General features: G+C 38.6%; 3 protein-coding genes across 3 annotated transcripts; 2 read left to right on the top strand and 1 right to left on the bottom strand.

Moving 5' to 3' along the window:
* The first annotated feature begins 10 nt into the window (after window positions 1-10).
* Window positions 11-2190, top strand: IntS11 (integrator complex subunit 11). The gene is made up of 3 exons (XM_018111920.3): window positions 11-331; window positions 399-1373; window positions 1429-2190. Exons 1-3 carry the CDS (start codon window positions 118-120, stop codon window positions 2031-2033), a joined length of 1794 nt encoding a protein of 597 aa, XP_017967409.1. The 5' UTR covers window positions 11-117; the 3' UTR covers window positions 2034-2190.
* Window positions 2191-2416: 226 nt separating this feature from the next.
* On the bottom strand, window positions 2417-3713 carry ATPsyngamma (ATP synthase, gamma subunit). Its single transcript, XM_018111921.3, has 2 exons — window positions 3576-3713; window positions 2417-3524 (listed from the first exon to the last, which is right to left on the bottom strand). Exon 2 carries the CDS (start codon window positions 3502-3504, stop codon window positions 2611-2613), a length of 894 nt encoding a protein of 297 aa, XP_017967410.1. The 5' UTR covers window positions 3505-3524; window positions 3576-3713; the 3' UTR covers window positions 2417-2610.
* Window positions 3714-3859: 146 nt separating this feature from the next.
* yata (N-terminal kinase-like protein yata) lies at window positions 3860-8521 on the top strand. The gene is made up of 10 exons (XM_018111918.3): window positions 3860-4262; window positions 4340-4878; window positions 4937-5160; window positions 5225-5630; window positions 5702-6344; window positions 6402-6566; window positions 6630-6775; window positions 6832-6960; window positions 7026-7428; window positions 7488-8521. Exons 2-10 carry the CDS (start codon window positions 4498-4500, stop codon window positions 7613-7615), a joined length of 2625 nt encoding a protein of 874 aa, XP_017967407.1. The 5' UTR covers window positions 3860-4262; window positions 4340-4497; the 3' UTR covers window positions 7616-8521.
* Window positions 8522-19800: the final 11279 nt, after the last annotated feature.

Genomic DNA, 19800 nt, shown 5'->3' with positions numbered 1-19800 from the left:
TCAACATCTGTAGCAAGAGTGGCAGCGCTGTATTATCACCAATCGAGGAAAACAGATGGCCGGTGGCGTTAACAAAATCTCCATTGCATTAGAATTTTTCAAGTACTCGCACACACAATGCCGGATATTAAAATAACACCATTAGGCGCCGGTCAGGATGTAGGCCGCAGCTGTCTACTACTGTCGATGGGCGGCAAAAACATAATGCTTGACTGCGGCATGCATATGGGCTACAATGATGAAAGACGCTTCCCGGACTTCTCATACATTGTGCCCGAAGGACCAATTACCAGTCACATTGATTGCGTGATCATATCACACTTTCATCTTGGTGAGCAGTAACTAATTTCAATCAAGCTCTCAATAACACTTGTAATTAATCGCATGTATATGCTTAGATCACTGTGGCGCTCTGCCCTATATGTCGGAGATAGTGGGCTACACTGGTCCCATATACATGACTCATCCGACGAAGGCTATTGCACCCATTCTACTGGAAGATATGCGAAAAGTGGCTGTTGAGCGCAAGGGCGAATCGAATTTCTTTACAACACAAATGATTAAAGATTGCATGAAGAAGGTAATACCCGTCACATTACATCAGAGCATGATGGTGGACACAGATCTGGAGATCAAGGCCTACTATGCAGGCCATGTTCTTGGTGCCGCAATGTTTTGGATCAAAGTTGGCTCGCAAAGTGTTGTCTATACCGGCGACTACAATATGACTCCGGATCGGCACTTAGGGGCTGCCTGGATTGACAAATGCCGACCGGATTTGCTTATAACGGAGAGTACATACGCCACAACAATACGAGATTCCAAACGCTGTAGGGAACGAGATTTTCTTAAAAAAGTACACGAATGCGTTTTAAAAGGCGGGAAAGTCTTGATACCAGTCTTTGCATTGGGACGAGCACAGGAGCTTTGCATTCTGCTAGAAACATATTGGGAACGCATGAATCTGAAATATCCCATCTACTTTGCACTGGGTCTCACTGAGAAAGCGAATACATACTACAAAATGTTCATTACTTGGACGAACCAAAAGATCCGCAAAACGTTTGTACACCGAAATATGTTCGATTTCAAACACATAAAGCCATTCGACAAGGCATATATAGATAATCCAGGTGCAATGGTAGTTTTTGCCACCCCAGGCATGTTGCACGCCGGTCTCTCGTTACAAATCTTTAAGAAATGGGCACCGAACGAGAACAATATGGTCATAATGCCGGGCTACTGTGTGCAGGGCACAGTGGGCAACAAAATTCTAAGTGGTGCCAAAAAAGTCGAATGCGAGAATCGTCAGGTCATAGAGGTCAAAATGGCCGTGGAGTACATGAGTTTTTCGGCTCATGCCGATGCCAAGGGTAATATTAATAGATACATACAAATTGCATCAAATAAGTCTAATATTCATTTTAGGTATAATGCAGCTCATCCAGAACTGTGAGCCCAAACACGTAATGCTTGTCCACGGCGAGGCTGAGAAAATGAAATTCCTGCGAGCCAAAATCCGAGACGAGTTTAATTTGGAAACTTATATGCCAGCCAATGGTGAGACCTGTGTAATCTCTACGCCCGTCAAAATACCCGTGGATGCCTCAATTTCGTTGCTGAAGGCGGAGGCCCGCACCTACAATGCTCAGCCGCCGGATCCAAAGCGTCGTCGCCTCATACACGGCGTCCTGGTGATGAAAGACAATCGCATTATGCTACAAAATCTGACTGATGCCCTCAAAGAGATTGGCATTAATCGACATGTGATGCGTTTCACATCAAAGGTCAAAATGGATGATCCAGGACCAAAGTTGCGCACCAGCGAAAAACTAAAAACGTTGTTGGAAGAGAAGCTGGTTGGCTGGAACGTAATGCTGCAGGAGAGCGGCATTATAACTGTAGAGACCGTTGAGATCAATGTGGAGGAGGACGAAAAAGATCCCAAGCAAAAGACTATACTAATCACTTGGACTAACCAAGATGAAGACATTGGCGCTTACATATTGAATGTTCTGCAGAATATGTGCTAGAATTAGTTAAGGAACAAAAACGGCCCATCTAATCAGTTTTCTAATCGAGCCTTAACGTGTTCAGCACGATTCCATCGTTTTTAAGCGAAAAGTTATTTGTAATTGTGGTTTTTGAAGTTATCTAAAATACATTTAACATCTATTTTCAAAACAATAATGAAGATAGCGTTATCTAGTCTAAAACTTTGTCCTCAACGTCCTTGTGCCACTTTCTGAGATATCGGAGAATACTGTATTAAAATGTTTCAAATATTGGTTAGTTACTTAAAAGTATCTAATCCATATTTGGAAACAAATGAAAATAGGCTACTAGCCGAGTGAATATTTGAATTAAAATAACAATTTAGTAATGCATAAAAATCAACAACAAAATTACCAAACTATTATTGTAACCAAAATTCGATTTTTTTCGTTCCACGCTATTTATTCTGGTTTTTATCTCAGATAATTATAAGTTTTATATCATTTAATACGCAGCAATGGCGTTTTCGAATCTTCGTAATGTTTGAATTAGGTTTGATGAAATCGTTCAAGCTAAAGCTGCGGCTCAAACTGGAGTGTGTTACGAGTACACTTCTTATGTCAGGGCAGCGGCACCAGAGATGATTTCAATCAACTCGCGAGTGATGACAGCCTGTCGGGTGCGGTTGAATGTGAGGGTCAGCTTCTCAATCATTTCACCGGCGTTCTTCGAGGCATTGTCCATGGCAGTCATGCGGGACGATTGCTCAGAGCAAGCGCCCTCCTTCATGGTGTAGAAGATGAGCGAGGCCAGAGAGAACTCCAGATAGCTCTTGATGACATCGCTGTCGAGCGAATCGTAAACGGCCAACTTCTCCGACTTCTCCACAGTGGGGCCACTGTAGATGGGCAACGTGGAGCACTTGTACGAGACCACAGACTTGAACTGGTTGTACACGATCTTGCCCTCGGTATAATCGTACCCAGTCGACAATACCTCATGCGCAATCTTGGACGCATCCAGGAAAGTAGGTGGCAGACGGCCCACTTCGTTGGCCACCATCAGGATGTTCTTACCGTACAAACGGGACAGAATGGCACGCGACTTATCGCCAACGCAGAACACCATGGTGTTAGAATCATCCTTCTGCAGCTCGCCACGGATGAGACGTGCAACACCGGTGTGCACGGCACCGCAGAGGCCACGATCCGAAGTTACGGCAATAAGCAGCTTCTTGGGCTCGGCAGCTGCATCAGCCTGCACTTCGGTTTTATCAAAGAATTGTTGAGCACCGATGCCATAGGGACGCGCTGCCTTTAAATCGCGCTCGGCACGGGAGTACTTGGCTGCGGACACCATCTTCATTGATTGCGTAATTTTTTGGATGTTCTTTACGGATTTGAGGCGCATGGAAATATGCTTCAATGTGGCCATACCACGTTGCTGTTGGGCAACATTGGTGGCTTCAACAGCCATTGGCAGCAAAAGCGTTGTACGTTGCATCATCATCCTGTGAGCTGTTGAAGTTCCTGCACAAGAAATTAGCACAAATATTGCTTGAACGTACAGCGAAAATTTACCTGCGTGAAGTTGGCAGCGAGACGAATGTTATAACACAGGGCGGTGTTGCCAGACTAAGTGACTGTCAAGCGCTCGGTTGTGAATGTCAACAACTGCTGTGAATTGCAAGCACTTAACCCTTCAATATTAAGATTAAATCGAAATTTTAGTCACATATTAGTAGATAAATTATTCTTATAGATTTATTTGTATCAATTATTTTTTTAATTAATCAGTTAATTAGTTTTAATTTTATATGAATATTAATTAATCAATCGATAACATTGCGCCAAGTCAGCTGCTCAGCTATTCGATTGTGTACCCCACAGCTCGCGTGTCATCACTAAAGTAACCAAAAGCAAGAAGAAGCAAAAAGCTGACGTACTCGGGAAAAAGTTTAGAATTAATTAAGTAATTAATACACATTAGACACAACGCAGTAGTTAATAATGTAATATAGTGCAAATATACATGCGTTAGTCTTTAATTTTTCATTAAGCCCAAATACCACACGAATTGCAAAACACTAGAGTATGTTGAAAAATTGTTGCTGTGCATAGAAGAAGCCAACAACAAAAGTCGAAGTCAACCGAGTCGATGATAAGATTCATGAATGCGTAGATAAATCATAAGTACAAGTATCCAACACACCAACAGCTGGCATAAAAAAAAACAAAAGGAATACGATAAATGCAAACTTCTGAAAAGTATGTAGCTGGCAATAGTGTTGATGGTGGTGGTGGTGCACACGCATTAACGTTAACATCTCTATCTCTCTCGGCAGCGCCTCTCTTCTACTGCCTTAAACAATAGTCAACAGAAACACAGACAGCAACAGCTGTGTGTGTGCGCGCGTGTGTGTGTGTGTGTGTGGGTGTCTGTGTTGTCGCATTTTGTGTGTTTGTCGGACGTAACAAAATATTGAGCCGTCGAGCAAAACACATGATGTGGTCGTTCTTCTCGCGCGACTCCTCCAAAGACTTTCCATATGACATTGGCGAACCCGTTGCTGGCTTTGATAACTATTCCATATGGACACTGCACAAGGCCAAACGCAAAGGCACCCTAGAGGAGGTCTCCGTCTTTGTTTATGATATACGAAGTGGATCCGAGACGAAAAGTGAACTGGCAAAGGCGGCACTAAAACGCCTTAAAACGTTGCGTCATCCCAGTATACTGCAATATCTGGACTCACTGGAAACGGATAAGATGCTATATGTGGCCACCGAGGCTGTTGAACCACTGGGCACATATTTCAGCAAACTAGCCACAGACAATGTACAGAAGGGCCTCTATCTGGCTTGGGGCATCTTTCAAATTACGGCAAGTCAAATAAAGAGCATATTTGCAATCATATAATAATATGTACATACATCTACAGCGTGCTCTCTCCTTTCTCAATAACGATGGAAATTTGCGGCACAACAATGTGTCTGCATGGTCAGTCTTCGTAAATTCTTCCGGCGAATGGAAGCTGGGCAGCCTGGAGTATGTCTCTGCTGCTGATGGGAATCCTATGCCACCCTCGAAAATACCCGTAACGCTAGAAGTCTACGATGCGCCGGAGAAGAATGATCCGACAAAACTTAAGGCGGCTACCAAGTGGTATACACGTCATATATATTTACGTTCCATCCCATACTTAATTCTAGAAATCTCATTTCAACAGCTCTGTGGACATGTGGGGTCTGGGATGTCTCGTTTGGGAGGCCTTTAACGGCGTGCTAAAGCAGCGATCCAATCTCAAGGACATCGAACACATACCCAAATCACTGCAATCTCTATATTGCGAGCTCGTTGGTGCATCGCCTTCAAATCGGCCCAATCCAGCTGATATTATAACGCGCTGTCGCAAACCAGGCGGTTTCTTTAAAAACGATTTGGTGGACACACTGCTCTTTCTTGAAGAAATTCAAATCAAAGATAAAGCGGAAAAGAATCGTTTCTTCAGCGGGCTGACCACGCATCTGGAAAACTTTCCAGATAACGTTTGTAAACACAAAATACTTCCACAACTGATAACAGCTTACGAATACGGCGATGCTGGCTCAGCGGTATTGGCGCCCATGTTCAAGGTGGAGTAACTACAAATGTAGCATATATATATAAACAAGACATTAACAATTTGTTTTGCATCTATATTTAGCTTGGAAAACTGCTGGACGAAGTAGAGTACCAGAAACGTATTGTGCCCTGTGTAGTGAAGCTCTTTGCTTCCACGGATCGTGTGACCCGCTCTCGCCTGCTGCAGCAATTGGATCTGTTCATTGCGCATTTGCAACCGCCGGTGGTAAATGAGCAAATATTTCCACAAGTAGCGCATGGTTTTCTGGACACGAACGCCACCATACGCGAGCAGACGGTCAAATCCATTATTCACCTGGCGCCCAAGCTGAACTACAACAATCTCAATGTGGAGGTGTTGCGCCACTTCGCTCGACTGCAAGCGCGCGACGATCAGGGCGGCATACGTACCAATACAACAGTTTGCCTGGGCAAGATTGCGCCACATCTGCATCCGCAGGTGCGCCAACGTGTACTCGTCTCAGCCTTTATACGTGCCATGCGCGATCCCTTTCCGCCGGCACGTGTGGCTGGTGTTTTGGCGCTGGCAGCCACTCAACAATACTTTTTGCTAAGTGAGGTGGCCAATCGTGTCTTACCATCGCTGTGTTCGCTGACCGTTGATCCAGAGAAAACTGTACGCGATCCGGCCTTTAAAACAATACGCGGATTTTTGGGCAAATTGGAGAAGGTCTCCGAGGATCCCAGCCTGCGTGAAACAATGGGTAAGAAGTGGATACATAACACAAATTGAAATGAGAAGCTAAAATATTGAATTGCAGAAGCGGATGTTCACACCGCAACGCCCTCAATTGGCAATGCTGCAGCCACCTGGGCGGGGTGGGCAGTTACCGCCGTGACAGCCAAGTTCTATCGCAGTCAAAGCGATTCGTCCAGACCCAGACCGCCATTAACAGGCCGGAATCTATCGAAGCCAGCGTCATTGGGTAAGTTTTTCCCAAAAAGAAAACCTCAAACAGAAGTCATAATATGTATGTTATTTGCAACAGAACAACCATCGAGTAGCAGCCTGTCGACCACTACAAGTAGCGTTACATCCATGACATCCTTGGAGCACGAAAGTAACGATACATCCGCCTCAGCCTCTGACTATGGCAACAACGATTGGGATAATGAGAACTGGGGCGAAATGGATGTGAGTTTGATTTGTAAAGTACTCATGGTTTTATTATATTTAAATTGTTTGCGCAGACTTCACAGGATCCAAGCAGTCCACTGGCAGCTAGCTCCAATAATGGTCAACTGATAACGACCAATCCGCTGAATGAAGTGCGCGATGGCTGGGACAATGAGGAATGGGGTAGCTTGGAAGAGGATCCAGTAAGCTAATACAACAGATTATAAATATTCTGAAATCAAATTAATTTCGTAACACACTTTGATAGTGCGAGGAGGAGGAACAAGCGGAGCAGGAGCAACAACAGCAGCAGCTGGCCAGACAATCGATATCTTCAACGACATCATCTAGCCAGCAACAGCAGCGACCGCTGTTGCCACACCAACATCAACAGCAGCTGCAGCAGCATGAGCTAAACGATCTTATCGAGCCGTTGGCCAAACTCAATTCACACAACACCTTATCGCCATCGCGGCAGCAACTGCGACCAAAGGAGCTGGCCAACCTGTCGAGCAGCGCCAACACTTCACCAACAACGCCGGGCGCATTGACCAATTGCAATAACATCAGCCCGCCAACATCACATTTGAATAATTCAACGCATAATGCCAATTGGAACAGCGATTCCTGGGCCGACGGCGAATTTGAGCCTCTAGACGAACCCGGTTTAGGTAGGCTCGAACTACAACATGAACCTAGAAATGTGCTTAATTAATATTTTTTATCATAGGTAACAGTAAACTGGATGAAGCGCGACGTAAGCGCGAGGAGAAGAAGCTGCAGCGTCAGCGGGAACTGGAGGCGCGACGAGCGCAACGCGCAACTGGCCCATTGAAACTGGGCGCAAAAAAGCTTTAAAAGGATTTACATGATGAAAAAACAAAAAGAAATAGCAAAAGTGCTTGAAATTTTTAGCATTGTATATTTATTAGCTCTTATTCCAAAAGAAAAACAAAAACAACCAACTATAAGCCTAAAGTGTATGCATGTAATTGTATAAACTCCGTGTGCGTGTGTCTGCCTCTCTCGATGTGTGTGATTGTGTCAGTATGAGTATGAGTGTGTATGTGCCTGTGTGTGTGTGTGTGCGTGAGCGGCGAGTGTGCATTGAATGCCAACTCGCTGTCTAAGTCTCCATTTCGATTTTTTGCCCCTAGGCGCAATAAAAATTTTGCATACTTATTAAAATTGTCACGATATTATTTTAAGCATTTACCAAATCCTCGTTAGTCTAATATCCATAAATGTAAAACATACTATACTAAAACAAAATAACATACTAGCTAGTAAATAATTTGCAATTTATAACATATTAAGCCCAACAACTATGCCATGATTGTGTGTGATCGTATGATACATGAATGTTTATGCACTTCGTTACATAGAATCGGGCGGGCTGTTTAAATAAATTTAAATGTATTTCGCAAACATGTCAGAATCAGGTGGCACAGCTAAGCGTTAATCTCAGACACGTTTCAAAGCTACTTGTATAACTAAGTATTTTCTACTCCACTTCCATTTTCATATGTTACGTGTGTGTGTGTGAGTGTGGATGTGTATGTATGTGTGTATTATCAACAGAACCTTTATTAATTTGCTCAGCCATTTTCAGAATTATAAGAAGAAAACCAATCCAGATAACATTAGTATTCCAGATCTTGACTTTTTAGGAACGCTGTAAACAAATTGTAATGCCATTTTTGCTGTATGCACGCAGCAAAACTGATGAAAAAACAAAACAACAATTGTGACTTTTAATAAATAAATATATATATCTATATATATATTGTATTTTTATATAGTAAATACATAAACACATACAGAAAAATCGCAAGCAATTATGAAACGAAATAATTTGTAAGCTTTTTCGTATAACAATTTGTACGTAGTAAAAATTGCACCTGTTATTGCCTATGTTGCTCTATATAGGAACAAGATACCAAAACCAAAAAACAACAAACGAAAACCCAAATTTTTGGTAGCAACAATTTTTAAATGTGAATTTTCCCACTAACAGCACCAAGCGCAAGCCATTTTTTGCATGTCAAAGTTACATAACAAATATATAATATATACCTTACTTTACACATATATATAAATATTATATATATGTATATTGAAGCCTGTATATATTTGACCTATATATATATATATATATTGCATATATATATATACATATACGCCGATTTTTTCCAATACCTCAATATCAGTGTACAATTTTTCCATATATATTTTTTAATATTCAAAACAAAAACAATAACCGCAAATGAAAAACTAAAAAAAAAATGTTAAATTTTGAAAAAAATCTGATTGTTGTCATCGTCGCATCAGTTGTATATGAATTGGTACATATATTGCAATTTATCTAGAAGGTATTAAAAAGAGAAAAACAAAAGAATCCAAATGAAAAGTAAAGCTACCTAGTTCTAGAAACCGAATATTTGTGGCATTCATTTTAAATAACATTTCTAGAAAATACAATTTTCAGAGCAACATAAAAATTAGAGAATTAAATTTATATGACAAAAAAAAAAACAACAAAAATTACAAAACACAAAAAAATGAAAAAACCGAAAAACTAACAAAACATGAAAATTCATTGTTTAGACAAATTTTAAAGACTGCAAAGAAATTCATTAAAAGTGGTAAATGATATATTGAAAAAAAAATGAAAAAATAGGAAGAAAAACTAAAAAATTTAAATTATTTAGTACTAATCATCAATAAAAATAAATTTTGAAAAATTTAACACATATAACACATGGCAAATATTTGAGTTATGACAATGGAGTTTTTTTTTTTTAATATAACTTAAGCCCATTGAAAATGGGAAGTCAAGGATCAGCGCGACGAACTGAGTCGATTTAGTCATGTCTATGGCCATGGCCTTTGTAAGCCACAAAACCTAGAGCCCGTAGTTTGCTGTACGAGTTTATCATGTTTTCGCTAACCCTTTCGATTTCACTTCGACATCGATAATAATCGATATTTTATGATATTTAATACTTCCTTATATCTTATTTCTATCAGAAATTGGGTTTGGATTGGATTGGAACTAGAGCTTAAGAAAGAAAAAGCCTTTCAATATGCATAAATTCTCACAGCTTGAATTTTCTCTCTAGATAGACGCCATATATTCTTTATATACGGCATATGTTGTCAATATTTACATATGTAATGCCCGAATCGAGTGTGTGTTTTAGTTTACGTCTTTTATTTAATGGATTGGCACTTGAGCGGAGTCTTTTGTTCGGACAACGCTTAATGCAAATGGTCCGTCGATTCTGGGAATTGGTTTAACAACTGTTTCGCATTGTTTGCTAATTGCAACAATTAAACCAATGGCATTAACCGCTTCGTGTATTGTATTTAAGTGTCTGTTTAGGCAGCTGTTCTTTGTTGTTGTTGTTGGCAGTGGCTCAAGGACCACTAAGATAAAGAGCTCAAGTAAAGGGTCCGCATAGATCACACAGCCAGCTGACAGACATCGGGCTGTATAAATGCAATTAACAAGACTCACAGATGTTTCTTTATTTAAACTAAGAAATGCATAAGACTAAAACCTTTTTGGGTTCTTCTTCTGCGCCTATTGTCATCTTAATTGATTCTAACAACTCTGGGAATGTCTTAAGGAAACTTGACAAATCACGTTTCAGAACTAAAGTTTGTCATTGCACTTTCTCAAAATATTTAAAGCCTACTTTTTAGGTGTCCTAGAGAATGTTAATGAAATATATTTAATACTTGAGAAATATCAAACAGATTTGATCCATATTTAAAAGAGCTCAACATAGTTTTTATTTTATGCTTTACTTTCGTTTCGTTCTTGATACTCTTTTAATATACGGGTTTTTAATATAGGGGTTCTATATTTTACATTCCTTAAACTTGTTTTTGTTAATATGGGGGCTTTTAGCTTTCTTTTTAATTCGCGAACCCTCATACCGAGTATAATATATTTAATAATTAAGACAAAGTAAAATATATTTAAAAATTTACTTTTTGTTAACCGAAATCTATTTTACCTTTTAGATATGACAGGCTTACCAACTTTCCTAAAATAGATGCTATATAAAACCAAGACTATATCATTTTAGAGTAATTTATACTTATTGGTTTTTGCTATACAGGAAAAGTTGTTCATTAATATTGTATATAGTTTGTGATTCAAAAATCAATTGATCTCTCTCCTGCTCAGAGCTAAGCTGCCTCTACCATCGCTCTGTCCCCTCTGCCCCGTTCACTTCATCAATATGCTCCCCGATATATTTTTACACAATGTTTTACAATGCTTACAGATTATTATTATAAGCTGAAGAGCGATAATAAGGGCAATTGGCAAGTGTCGTGTCCGCAGCTGAAGACCGACAAGAGGAGGGGTCTGTCATGCCATATGCGAGCTGGTGCTCAATTATATCAGATCGCTTCACGCCGTACCGTCACGCCATTCGTTTGGGGCGCTCCACTTACTTATTTATAGGTACGACCAGGCCGGGCCGGGCCGGGCCGAGCCGAGCCGCAAACTTTGCACTAATTTGATTTGCTGCATTTCTCACGCGCTCGTTTTGGCTGCACTTGAATTTGAATTTGGATTTGCTTCGAGCTGCCCTTGCCATGAGTCAATCACTCACACAACGAGCTCTGCTGGCACCAGCATTGCTCTACTTAGGCATGACTAACTGGCTGATACCCTGGAGACGTAGTAATGATGGCGTCGAATCTAATCTAAGTCAAATTTCTGTTATTTTACCTTTAATATAAGTATATACTTTATACGACTATAATGACAATGTGAGAGATCCCTATATATAATATTTTCAGTTACAATTAGTTATTGCGATAAATCGATAATTATCGATATTCTCAATATGCAGTTTGCCACGGATTGAACTAGCACAACTCTTGATGCTTATCTTGCTTCGTTTATAACTTCGTACTGTCACACCTGTTAGCTCATTTACCCATCCTGCAATGGGTACACAGCATGAAATAGTTTTGTTTGCCACACAAGAAAAAATATATAAAACAAAACAACGAAAATGTCTTTGGAGTGTATTTTTAGTTGCTGAAATCATTGCTAAGAACAATTTCCATAGTCTAAGGGAGAGGCATGGAACGGGGCGGGGGAGGTTTGTTTGGTTGACAAGCAACAACAATTGCAATAATCACAGCATTAACAACAATGCAGCACGGCGTACGCTTACTCATACGCGCAGCCTAGAGAGAGAGGGACAGAGAGAGCAATAGAGAGGGGGACAGAGAGGGGCTGAGATCGCGTGTCTAATGCTTGTGTGGGGCAGAAAATGAAGCGAACTGCCGTGATATTGTCGTAATCGTATAATTAAATACTGCCGGATCGTGATAAAGCTGTGCAAATATTGAGATCATTATGTTAATGCCAAAGCTAACCCACCGCCAGCCCTCCAGCTACCAGGCCAGGCTGAGCCAAGCCAAGACGAGCGGCGTCTTGGCCACATCAAATGCCACCCATTTTTGCGCTTATTAAACTTGAAATATCATTGCTGATATTGTTGTTGTTAGTAGTGTTAGTGTATTTTTGTCACCGATGCGGTTAATTTGGCACGCAGGTGTGCGACAACAACAACAGCAACAACAACTGCAACAACAAACAATCTACTAAATGCACAACATTCATAAAATTCACATAATTTTCTCGCTTTAAGCGTGCGCAAAATGCATTAAATGCTTTTCATTATTGTTATTGTTGTCGCAGCAGCAATTGCATTTGACAAAAACAAAACTAAATACCCTGGAAAAAAAAACATTGTAAATAAATATCAAAGATAGTAATTTAACATAAAATACTTTCCTTTCACTTATAGGAAGTTTAGAAGGAACTTAAAAGGAATTTAAGGGACGCTTAGCGGGAATTTATAGAAAATTGTTGTGGGAATTTCTATCGAGCTTTAAATACTTTATTGAATACTTTAGTAGTATGGGAAATTTGGATTGATATCTTATGGAATTTTTGTTGAGGTTCATATATCTATTGAATTTACATGTATATGGAATTATTTAAAGTTTACCTACATATGCATATGCAAGTCAGTTAGCATAATTTTTGAGAATTTATGGGGAATAAATATGGAATTAATAGAAAACTTGTAGTCAAATTCATGAGGCGATCATAAGAAATATATATATATAGAAATAATTTCATAAGAAATATATATATATATATATATATATATATATATATATATATATATATATATATATATATGTATATAATTAAATTTAATAAAAATATTCTCAAGTTGTTGTTTGTTTTACTATGGAGTTTATTTATTTATTTAATGTTTTAAGAGCAGTAACCTTAGATCATTTTCAAAATACTATAGGGCATCGCACTAGCCAACATTCTTTTCAGTATTTTTTACAATTCAGAGTCGAACCTTAACGTCAACGTTTCGCATTCAATTCAATCAAAGCGCAACGAGCCGCTGCCTTTGGCTCTGGCTTTGGCTCAAGATTTGTTTTCGGCGTCTTTTGTTGTTGTAATTGTTGTAAAAAAAAAATGGTTGAATACTTCAAATTAGCTGCAGTTTGCATTGCTTAATGTTTTAATGTTCATGTTTTACGTTTTGTGTTTGTTTTTTGCTTCCCCAATATTTGTTTATTTTATTTTTTTTTCTTGTAGGAGCGGCTCTACAGTATTCTTTAATCATTTTTGTTTTGCAGCTCTTTTTTTTTTTTGCACGATTTCAGCTATATTCTACTGATCTTGAGACCTGCACATGATTAAAGCTCATAATTAATAGTTTTATCTTTTTATGAGCCTGCCTGTTGACTTTGACTGGTAGCTCTAGCTCTATTCATTCACCAGATAGCATCAGATAGATTAAATACAATATATAGTATAGACAAAATATACTTGATATGATAATTTAAATAAGTTTAGAATTAAGGTGACTAAAATGCAAAGGAAGTGGAAATCAGTCCAGATAGCTATTAGCACTATGACTAAATACTAATTTGGAAGCAATATCTTTTGCTATCTGATATAAACATAAGTATTTGGGTAATAGCAACTACTTGAATATTGTACTCTATTGTCTTTTCAGATAGGCTGTCGCTAGTCGTATTTTAAGGTAATACAGTCAGACGTAATAGTAACGGCACCCTAGATTACAAATACTGAATGGAAGCTATCTTCTTACATGTCAGCAGAGATAAGAAGGTAGCAGCGAGCGTTTGTAACCGAGCGATGAGATCATAATGTTCCTATGACTATATATACATATATATATACAAATAGTATAAAAATATATGCACATCTCTGCTTATCAGTCTAAGTTTGGGTCCGCACTATACAAAGAGCATTAAGTTTCCAGAGAAATGGAAACCTCTATAAAGATATTGTTCTGTTATTGCACTATTTTAACAGGCAGACCAAATGATATCTGTGTGTATGCTTGGACTACTTTGGAGCGTGTCTCATCGAGGGTTTTCCCCAATAGCTCTATGTGCGGAGCATACATATGATTGGGTTTCCGTTTTGCTTGTACAAATATGAATATAGTATGCATACAAGTGTGTGCTTGTGTGTGTGTGTGTGCGTGTGACCATAATAAAAAACACACACACTTTTGTCGCTAAATGGACAAACCCCCAAAGCAAATAAGCTAAATATATACATGTGTATATATACATATACACTTAAGTATAGCTACATGTAAATAAAAAGTCTCAACCGTAATACCGCACAATGGGCCCAGCTACGTTTAACACGAACAGCCCCCTCCCACATCTCTTGACCAGAAAACAACTTGGGCTTAAATAGAAAAGCCGCGCAAAGCGCAAAACGCAAACCGCAACAGATAAACTCCACAAATGCGTGTACCGTATGATAATAACCGAGCGACGAGAATCGAGGATCATAACTGGCGATGATTGTGTTTTATGGCGTGACACGAACTAGCACGAGTATTGAATTGTCTTGTTCAAACGAATTTTTGAAGCTGAACTGAAAAATATGTGATAAAATATAAAAATGTGTTCATAAAACATAAATAATTTTGATTAAAATTTCTTTTTTTTTTTTTCAATTTTCAATATATACAATTTTTTTTTTTTTTTTTTTTTTTTTTTGACAAGTGATAAGAAAAAAGAAAAAAATATATAAATAAAAATATTGAAAATTATAAAAAAACAAATATAACGAAAATTAATTACCATTTAAAAATGTTTATATTTTATTAACATATTTTGTATTATATTTTATCAGGTCAGTTTTATTTTTGCAAGTGATACGAAAAATAATATTTAAAATTAAAAAAAAAATATGACGAAAATTTATTACCATTTAAAAATATTTATATTTTATTAATATATTTTTTATTATATTTTTTCAGTTCAGTTGAAAAAATTTAAAAAATATTGCCCTCTTTCATTCAATAAGTTGAAAAGAAATTGTTTACAAAATTATATAAATTCCTTTAACAAAATGAGATTTAATAAGCTAGAATCTATACATATATTTATAGATAATATATCTATAATAATAATCATGCTGAGCTTCCCACGCATGACAATCGTCCTTCCAGCTCATCCTCACTTTCGTGCCGCCTCGCTCAGACGCCCATCGCTAGCGCAGTTCACAAACCACAACAAAGTCAGCGAGCTGAAGCCTCCGCTGCTGGCTGCAGTGACTCATGCGCCTTGGACATTGAGACGTTTGCCCCAAGTGTGGTGCCGACTTATGGCACGAGCGGCCAATATTTACAACTGGCGGCTGCATGCAGCAGTTTGTTGAATGAAAATGTGGCACCTAAGCGCGGAGGGAGGCTGGCCCCGAGGCCCAGGGGCAGAGGATTGTCTTGGATATCTGAATACGCGCGCAATTAGAGCGCCTGCAAACAGGTTTTGTGGCCAAAATGTGCGGCGGGGCTTGGCTTTGGTGCACACGTGCAACATGTTTTTTTTTTTTTTTTCATTTCATTTTGGCTGCAATTGGCATTGCCAGGCGCTGCATAAAGTTCAAGCGACATGCAGCCGTTGCAGCCACCCGCAGCCGCGACACGAGCCTGAGCGATCGTAAGTGGGTCAATTACAGGCTACCATTGTCGCGCGACTTATAAGGCACACACAGATGCAAACACGCACACATGCATACATATACATATGTATGTATGTATACATGTATTTGTGTGTCTGCCAAAAATTGTGAAATAATAAATTCAATTTCACAAATAAGTTTAAAAGAAACTACGCAAACCAGAAGCAGCAGCAGCAGCAAAATACGGTTAATAAGTAAGAGCAAAACAAAGTTGTGTGATCGACTGCCAGATGCCCTGTATTGTGTTTTGCTACTGCAGAAAACAAGCATTACCTGTGTTGTATATACATATGAATAAGAATGAGAGGCAGAGTGTATATATCTAGGAATATATCTCTAGGTAAACATACAAACATATATATCTAGGTATGCCACTATAATAACTAAAGCATTCAGCTATACCTCTTGAAATTCAAAAATTGTGTTGATTAGACAATGCGTAAAATAATTTATTTTCTCATTCAAAGTTTGCACAATTTGACATAGTAGAAAAGACAAGAAACTCGGACTTTCAACTGTACAAAAATATAATATTAGCACACACAAATAATATCTAACTTAGCTTTGACTTTAACTATTATTGTACAAAATATATTCCCCATATTGTCTACTACCAAAGAGTCTCTAATGCATCGATAAGCATTAGAGACTCTTTGGTAGTAGACAATATGGGGCATATATTTTGTACTAAAGAGCTTAAAAATCAATATATTTACATATATGATAAGAACTTCTGTTTTGCAAGAAGTTTCCTGGCTATATTACGAGTATATATACATATGTATTTATAATTAACTAGGCGAGTACACCCTTTCGCTTGCATATTTCCAGAGTATACGAATCGCGCTTAAAATTGATTGTGAAATTCTAGGAATTGTATCGCCAACTGAGCTGCCAGCGTTGCGGTAGTTAAAATTTACGCTACAATAACAACAACAACAACACAAGCACAAATAATAAACAACACAGCTGTGTTGTGAGCGCTACAAGCTTGAGATGAACTGCGTAAAGCCCCTTTTACCCTGTCCCCCACCCATCCACACACACACAACACCCACCAACTTTTTATATTCCTGCGACTGCGTCGCTTTCTTAACTTTTGTTATTGTTGTTGTTTTGGGGTTGCTGCGTTTGCTGTTATTATATAGCGAAGACATTTTTTTTATTTATAAGCAAACGTTCTTTGTATACTCTAATATATTGCTTGGAACTAGGTTTAAATTTAAATGTTAATATTTTGTTTTTCAATATATTGGAAAAACAAAATGTATATATTGTAAAAGAGACTTAAACTGAAAAGGTATGTATATTTTTTCATCTATTACTAGATGTTAAACATCATATTTAAGAGTATTAAGTCTTCCACTTTCACCAAGGTAACTTTTGAGTTTTTATTTAGTATTGTTTTGTTTTTATTTCATTTGCTGTTTGTTTTTTTTTTTTTTTTTAAGGTGTGGAAGGTTTTTAATGTGGAAGTGTTTTATCTGCGGTGTCAAGTCCGACTGGGTATATCTTTATATATTGCTCCTTTACTTATTTATTCTTATATCTAATACTTTTACAAATTTATATGTATATTTCATTGATTATGATGTTTCGATGTTTCTTTTTCTTGTATATAAATCAGAAATTATTCAAATATTATGTAAGTATGTATGTATGTATATAAGCCTAATGTCAACTCCCATAAGTATACTATATACAAACGCGAGATTTAATGCATTAATCGAAGATGAGAACATAAAAAACATTAAAACTTAATTAAAACCAAAATTGTTTGAGCTTTTTATGATCCCACTTAATTAGATTCAAATGGAAATTGCATTTCGAATCTTCAAATCGCCAAGATTTCTTAAAGTGTTTTATTTTTTATACATATATATTTTGCAAATGCCCCTCCTCGATTGGGGTCTTTCTTATTCTTATTTTTGGGATCTGCTCGGTTATTTGGGGTCTCTCTCTGTGTGTGTGTCTGTATCTGAGTGGTCTCTGCTCCATGTGGCAGCCGTCGATTAATTACCCCAAAAACCCGTGAATTGCCGCTTTGCTGATTTCAGATTTAGCTTTACGAGCCTTTTGCGCTTGACAAGTCGGAATTGAAATATGTATGCCTCGGCGTCCGACACTTTCGAGCGGAGGGCATAAAAATACCAGAGTCAGAGCCAGAGCCAGAGCCAGAGCTTGGCTTGTTTTTATTGGTCTTGTTTTATTTGTATTCTTCATATACCCTATTCAAAAGTTATTATGACTTTGAGAACTTTCAATTTCTTCTATAATATAATATTCGCATATATGTACATATGTATGTAGATGTATTGACGTTAGGTATATACATATGTATGTACATATGTATGTATTTATATACACAGATACATATAATATAACATTGGCTAGGAACATTCTTTATAGAGCATTTAAGTTTCGACTCTTATATTTGTATGTACTTTGTTTATTTTTATTTATTTATTTTGCTTTTTGGGCAAAAGGCATTTGGTGTTTTGCTTTGTTTTCCTGGCTGATTGGAGATACTTTTTTTTTTTTCATTTTTATGGGACTGCCTAAAGAATCCCGATTCACACAAATCAGCGAAGTTTTAAGATTTTGTTAAACTCTACAGCAGAATTAAACGTGCATGAACGAACATGCAGAAAGACTTTCGGTGCGTGATGTGTGTATATGTATGTGTATAATAACTGATTTGTAGACCTAGGTCCGGTGGCACAACAGAAAGAGCGCGCGACAGTGAGAGTGAACAAGTGCGAATGAGGGAGAGAGACACGGAGAGCGAGCGCGCAGTGATAGCAAAGTGAGTTGCGCATACTAAATTGACAGCGGCATTGACGATGACGCCAACGCCGGCGCTGACGCCGACGCCGACGTCGCCGTCGACGCTGCTCGATTAATGTAGGTTAGAAATCGAAGCGGGTTGCTCCGCTATGAGTCATGGTCACGTAAGCCAGTTCCGTACACTACAGAATTTTGTAGAAATGCCCCAAAGACGTCACGCTGTTGCTGTTGCTGTGGTTGTTGTTAGTTTTGTTGCGATAAGGATGTCGAACACGTCATTCCCATGACGGTTCTTGGTCTATGCCTGTCGCCTGTAAGTTCAATGTACAGGCTATATCGCATGCATATGTATGTATGTTGTATGTGCGTGTGTGTGTGCTTTGCTTTAGAAGGGCCACACCTGTTGCCGAAACCCAACGAGAAAACTACAATAAAAAGCTGCGACGCAGTTAAATGGCAACAACAAAGCAGAAATCACGCTGCGGTCATAAAAGCAAAACGTGCTAATAAAAGCAAAAACAAAGACACAACAAGACAGCATAAAGGAAAAGCACTAGGAACGAATGCAGTCGAAAGCAATGTCTTCACTTTTCGGTGTTCGCTCCGTTTGGAATGTGAATAACTTCCGCAAGAAGAGCCTAAGGCGAGTGAAGCGCATGAAGAGGGACGGTGAAATTGGGCCAAGGCAAACGACGGTAAATAACAGCAAGACGGCCACGACCACGACCACGACCTCTCTTCCTCTTGTCGAAGTAGTAGTGCGGCGCGTCTTAAAACGCCCGCGGCGAAGCGAAGGCGGCTTCTGTTCTTTTGCCGCCATTTTGCGTGTTTGAGCTTTTTGTTTTGGTTCTGCACATTCGCCAATTATGTACACAAGTTGTACATACATGTGTGTGTGTGTGTGTTTGTGTACAGTAAAAGGAAAAAGCTTTTGCTTTCCTTGTGGCGTGCTGATCGCGTCATTTCAAACGTTATAGGCGTTTTTGAAACGCACGCCGAGTTCACTGTACCCGTTACCTTTTACAGCTCGCGTGTGTGTGTCTGTGTTTGAGCTTTTTTTTATACATAAGTAAATTCATACATACATGTGTATTTGCGTATGTGTGAGCGCAACACAGATACAGCTCGTACATCAAAAATGCGTTTAAATCTGGCAAACGTCAATGGAAATAAATGC

This window comes from Drosophila navojoa, chromosome 2 (genome assembly GCF_054131105.1).
Source record: "Drosophila navojoa isolate 15081-1374.11 chromosome 2, UAZ_NAV_1.0, whole genome shotgun sequence".
NCBI lineage: Eukaryota > Metazoa > Arthropoda > Insecta > Diptera > Drosophilidae > Drosophila > Drosophila navojoa.
Note: the sequence above shows the minus strand (reverse complement) of the source record. Positions and strands in the feature narration are given on the sequence as shown.

What these genes read in the sequence shown, in the direction of transcription:
- IntS11 (XM_018111920.3), top strand. Translation starts at nt 118, where the DNA reads ATGCCGGATATTAAAATAACACCATTAGGCGCCGGTCAGGATGTAGGC. An exon ending in CATATCACACTTTCATCTTG is followed by an intron (nt 332 to 398) that starts GTGAGCAGTAAC and finishes GTATATGCTTAG; the next exon opens with ATCACTGTGGCGCTCTGCCC. An exon ending in GGCTCATGCCGATGCCAAGG is followed by an intron (nt 1,374 to 1,428) that starts GTAATATTAATA and finishes TATTCATTTTAG; the next exon opens with GTATAATGCAGCTCATCCAG.
- ATPsyngamma (XM_018111921.3), bottom strand. Translation starts at nt 3,504, where the DNA reads ATGATGATGCAACGTACAACGCTTTTGCTGCCAATGGCTGTTGAAGCC.
- yata (XM_018111918.3), top strand. Translation starts at nt 4,498, where the DNA reads ATGATGTGGTCGTTCTTCTCGCGCGACTCCTCCAAAGACTTTCCATAT. An exon ending in AGAACTGGGGCGAAATGGAT is followed by an intron (nt 6,776 to 6,831) that starts GTGAGTTTGATT and finishes TTGTTTGCGCAG; the next exon opens with ACTTCACAGGATCCAAGCAG. An exon ending in GTAGCTTGGAAGAGGATCCA is followed by an intron (nt 6,961 to 7,025) that starts GTAAGCTAATAC and finishes ACACTTTGATAG; the next exon opens with TGCGAGGAGGAGGAACAAGC.